The sequence below is a fragment of the Pyrgilauda ruficollis genome, unplaced genomic scaffold, assembly GCF_017590135.1.
Source record: "Pyrgilauda ruficollis isolate IOZ18807 unplaced genomic scaffold, ASM1759013v1 scaffold410, whole genome shotgun sequence".
Taxonomy (NCBI): Eukaryota; Metazoa; Chordata; class Aves; order Passeriformes; family Passeridae; genus Pyrgilauda; species Pyrgilauda ruficollis.
In genome coordinates, this window is record NW_024525602.1 from 1 (window position 1) to 4,650 (window position 4,650).

At 48.6% G+C, this 4,650-nt stretch overlaps 1 protein-coding gene across 1 annotated transcript; it reads right to left on the reverse strand.

Moving 5' to 3' along the window:
• Window positions 1-4,338: 4,338 nt before the first annotated feature.
• LOC121359100 (feather beta keratin-like) lies at window positions 4,339-4,650 on the reverse strand. The gene has a single exon (XM_041477812.1). It carries the CDS (start codon window positions 4,648-4,650, stop codon window positions 4,339-4,341), a length of 312 nt encoding a protein of 103 aa, XP_041333746.1.

The window sequence follows — 4,650 nt, forward strand, 5'->3', positions numbered from 1 at the left end:
TCAGTCTTGTGTCCCTTTTGCCCAGCTACAGGAGAAGGAGGACTGGTGTCTAGTTGCCCCAGGGGAGGTTGAGTTTGGAATTAGGGAAAATTCCTGCAGGACAGTGTTTTCAATCTCTGGCAATGAGTGCCCAGGACAGTGTGCAGTCAGCATGCCAGGATGGATTTAGATGTCATTGAACTGTGTCATTTGGGAACTGGCCTAGTGGGGCCCTTGGCAATGCTGTGGGGAAGTGTTGGACTTGATATTTCCCATATGGGTGTATAACAGATGAAATTTTTAAAGGTTGGTGGCCTTGACATTGCTTGGTTAACATCTGGACTGTATGTCCAAGGTGTTTTCCAGCTGAATGGAATGCGGTGACTTCTGTGCAAGGCAGCAGGGGCCAAAGTGGAGTGGCAGCATGGTAGAAGAGAGCCTGGGCTTTGGGATCTGAGTTGTGTCAAGTGCCAAGGGGTGAAGCCACTTCAGGCTGGAGGATTTCCCTTGAGGAGATGGTGTTTGAGCTGTGTGTCTGCTCTGTTGCAGTGACTCAGGCTGGGCATGAGGAGAGAGCTGTGGCTGCTGTTGAACTCCAGCCTTTTGTGGAGCCTCGGAGGCTCCTTCCAATTCCTTGTTCCCAGTGTGTCTCTGTTTGCTGAGGAAGCAGTGAGTGGCCTGAGAGTGGCTCAGAGGCTGGACTCAGAGGTTCTTAATCAGTGGCCCAAAGTCCAGATGGAGTTAAGTCTCAAGGGAAGTAGGTCAAGAGTTGTACCCCTGAGGCCAGCCCTATCTAATCTCCTCAAGAAAGATGTGGGCAGTAAGACAGTTGTCCCCTCAGCAAGTTGGCCACTGAATGGAGAGGCTGAGGCAGCACTTGATTGTGCCAGCAGTCAGAGGGAGCTGGAGATGGAGGGTTAAAGGCATCTCCAGAAGCTCAGGAGGGGAAAATGTGAAGTTGTGCATGTGGGCAGGAATGGCAATGGGCCCCAGGTCATGCTGGGGTCTGTGAGGCAGAGCAGGGATGTGGGGGTGTGAGGGGCAGTGATGCAGGAGGGTGAAGGAGTATGGAGGCTGTTGTGGGACTGTTGCGAGGCGTGAGGGCTGCTGAGGCTGAGGCTGAGTGTGCTGGAAGAGATGGGCCAAGGTTGCAGGAGCAGGAGTGTGAGGGGCTTGAGGCTCACCTGGTAGTCTGCAGGAGCAGGTGGAGAAGGTGTCAGGAGAAGTGTGTGAGCGAGAGGCTCTGGTCTGGCTTTTATGCTGGTTGTGGATGGGTGGGACAGCCTTGTCCCATGGCCTTGGGGCATTTTTGAGGCAGCAGCTCTTGGCTGGCCCAGCCTGGTGAGTCATGAGTTGGGGAGTGTGTTCCTTTATGCAGTTCTGCAATTCCATGTCCAGCTGTTGATGCTGCATCCATCTGACCTTGGCGGCAGCTTTAGAGTGAGAGTTAGCGTTTGGGAGGATGTGATTGTTCTGTGTTTGTCAGGGAGAGCTGAATAAACAACCAGAGCCCAGGAGCGGTGTGATGTCATCAGTGCAGTCATTTTGTGGCACTCATGTGCTGTGGTTTGCAAGTGCCTTGTGAAGACTGGACTCATCCCTTTGTGTCTTGAATGAGATCAAAAGAGAGAAACCGGAAAACCAGGTCCTGGTCAGGATGGATTTGCTTTATTTATATGGTCCATTTGGATTTCAGACAATTACATGACAACAAACTCTTTCATTTTAAGTTTATATCTGAACATCACTAAGAAAACAAAAATATCCACCAATCAACAGTGTCTGATCCTTTTTTTTATCATAGCTGATCTGTTACTTCAATTCTGTTATTCTGCATTCAAGCTGTATGGTTTCATATCTTCTATTCCTTAAGTCTTAAAACTGTGTTTCTGTTAGCAAAAAAACAATAATTACTGCCTGATAGTGAGCATGCTCCTCTTTCCTTCTTTGTTGTGATATGGGCATTTCTTCATTAAATTCTACCATTCCATGTCATTCTCTTGAGGACTTATCCATCTAACCTAGACAGCAGCTTTTCAGCGCAAGTTGTTATTTGAGGTTTGCATGGAAGATGGGTGTTAGACTGGGCTCAATAAACAGCCAAAATTTAGGAGAATTGTGAATGACTCCATGATGCTCTTGTGCTGTGGTTTGTGGCTGTGCTGTGATGAGGAGCCCCATTCTGTCCCAGCCCTGTCAGGCTGTTTTAGGATTTACAGATGTGCTGAAGGTGTTGCCTCTTCCCTCAAATTCCATTGCTCCCCACCTTGATCCCACCTGGCTAAGCCTGACACTAGACCTGACTTTTCCTGTTCACTCTACTCTGTGGATGTCTTGGTGCCCTTCTTGCTTTTAAGGTTTTGTTATGCAGGGTGATTTACCTCCCAATTTGGGCTGAGAGCAAAAGGCTCAGACCACTTGTGGTAGTCAGAAAGAGGATTGAGAGCACACCCAGGGTTGCTGCAGGTGAGCATTTTATGATCTTTGACAACCAGACAAGTCTGGGTTGTGTCAGGGCCCAGCATGGTGGCCTGAGAAAGGTCTTAAGGGCTGGACCTGGAGGGTTGTGGTCAGTGTCCTGAAGTCGAGATGGCAGCAAGTTCCCAGTGCTGTAGCCCCAGGAGCTGGATCCATTGGGGTAACTCTGAAAATCTGGTGCTGAAGCTCAGCAAGGGCATCCTGTTTGTTGGTAGGAGTCATACCAGGTAGGAAGGAATGTATGAGTATCAAATGTAAGAATAGTTTTCTTCTGAGAAATCGCCCTTGTGTTTCTGGGTGAGAAAAAGTGGAGCAGGAGGTGTCCCTGTATCATTTTGGGAAAAGGGACCCCAAGTCTTCAGGTCAGTGATGGAGAAGGAAGACTTGCACACCAGATGATGAACAACAAGTCTCAGAAGTTTATTGAATAGGCACACACATTTATAGCAGTGTTAATAAGGCTAATGCATATTGCAAAAATTGAGCTCATCATTGGTTAGTCATTTATCAGTCAACTACATCTACGTTTACATTCTTGTGTTCACCTTGTTATGGTTTCTCCTATCGTTCCTTCATTCTTGCTAGCTAACGAACCTCTTCCACAACCTCAAGTTTCGGCAAAGGCACAGTGACCTTGCCACTTTTAGACACTGATTTCTGACTCCTATCCTCGTCTCCTTCTTGCTTAACTAACGGTATTATTCCAGCATGATCTTTGTTAGCTAGCTAACTGTCTACAAAATCCTCTACATTTCCCCTGTTTGTATCTCGGGCAGATTAATCTGGCTGTGACCCTTATCCAGGAGCCAGCTTGTTACAAAGTTCTCAACAGGTCAGGATTGGGAAAAGGGTTCCAATGGAGGGGAAGTGACTCTTGGTGTCTCCTAAGCACTGCTGAGGTCCCATGTGAGGAGTTCTGAGCAGTTCTGGGCTTCCCACATGTAAATGAAGTAGATTTAGTGAATTGACACCAGTTCAGGGCTGAAAATATTCTAAAGGGCCTGGAGGATCTTTTTCAGAGCAGAGGCTGTGAGAGCTGGGACTCACAGGGGACAAAGCTGGACAGGGGGTGTCATCAATGCTCACAAATTCCTGACTGCAGAGAATGAAGTCGAGGGAGGCCAGCTGTTCTCAGCAGTGCACACATGCAGGACAAGAAGGCAAGGGCACAAGTGAAAAAAGATGAAATTCCGTGGGAAAGGCAGACAAGCCTTTTTCAGTACGAGGTTTTTCCCAGAGTAAAAGAAGTGGTGGAATATCTGTTCTGGGGAGCCAACTCTGAACTGTCCAAGGTCCTGGAAATCTGGCTTTAGCTGACTATGATCGAGCAGAAGAGAATGAGGCAATTGCACTCCAAAGTTCCTGCCTAATTGGATGATGTTGCTCCTATTTTTGGGGAGAGGGTTAGGGAGTCCTGCTTGGAAGAGAGATTGTCAAGTATGTACCAGCCCAGAGATACCTGAAGAGAGCCATGAGCAAGAGAGATTTGTTGTATGCAAGCTTTTGTTGTAGTAGGTGATGGGTTTGTGCCTCGCCTCAATCCCTGGTCCCATACCAGTCTTGATATTTACTAGTGGTGATGTATTTTATAAGAAAGGTTTGAGACCTTTTACCATTCAATAGTCTGTTTATTCCTGGCACTGTGTTGGGTAAGGAGGTGAGACCACTGGAATTCAGAAAGATGAGGAGACACATCAGGCTTTGATGCAGGTAATCTTTACTAAGAAAAAAAAAACCCAAAAAAACAAGAGACAGGAGAAAGTATTTGAAAGGATATAGTCTGAGGTAGAAGTAGGGCAACCATCAGCCAAGGTGCTTTCCTTGCAGGAGCTGCTGCCACAGCACCAAGGTGGTTGGTGTCAGGGGTGGTGCTGAGGGCCCTTAGCAGATGGAGCCATAGCCCCTTCTGCCATAGCAGCCCAGGCCTGCCAGCCCGTAGCCAAGGCCAAAGCCAAATCCACCAGAGATGGGCTGTCCCTGGGCATTGAGCTCAGTGCCCAGAGCAGCGGAGGAGGTGGATCCGACAGCGGTGCTCTGGGGGAAGGAGGTCATGATGGGTCCTGGCAGGGTGACCAGCACAGGGGAAGGGTTGATGATGACGCGGGAATCCTGGCATTGCAGGGCACAGGGCTCGTTGCAGCTGTTGGCCAGCGGGGTGGGTCCACAGGGTCGGCAGATGTTGTTGCAGGCCAT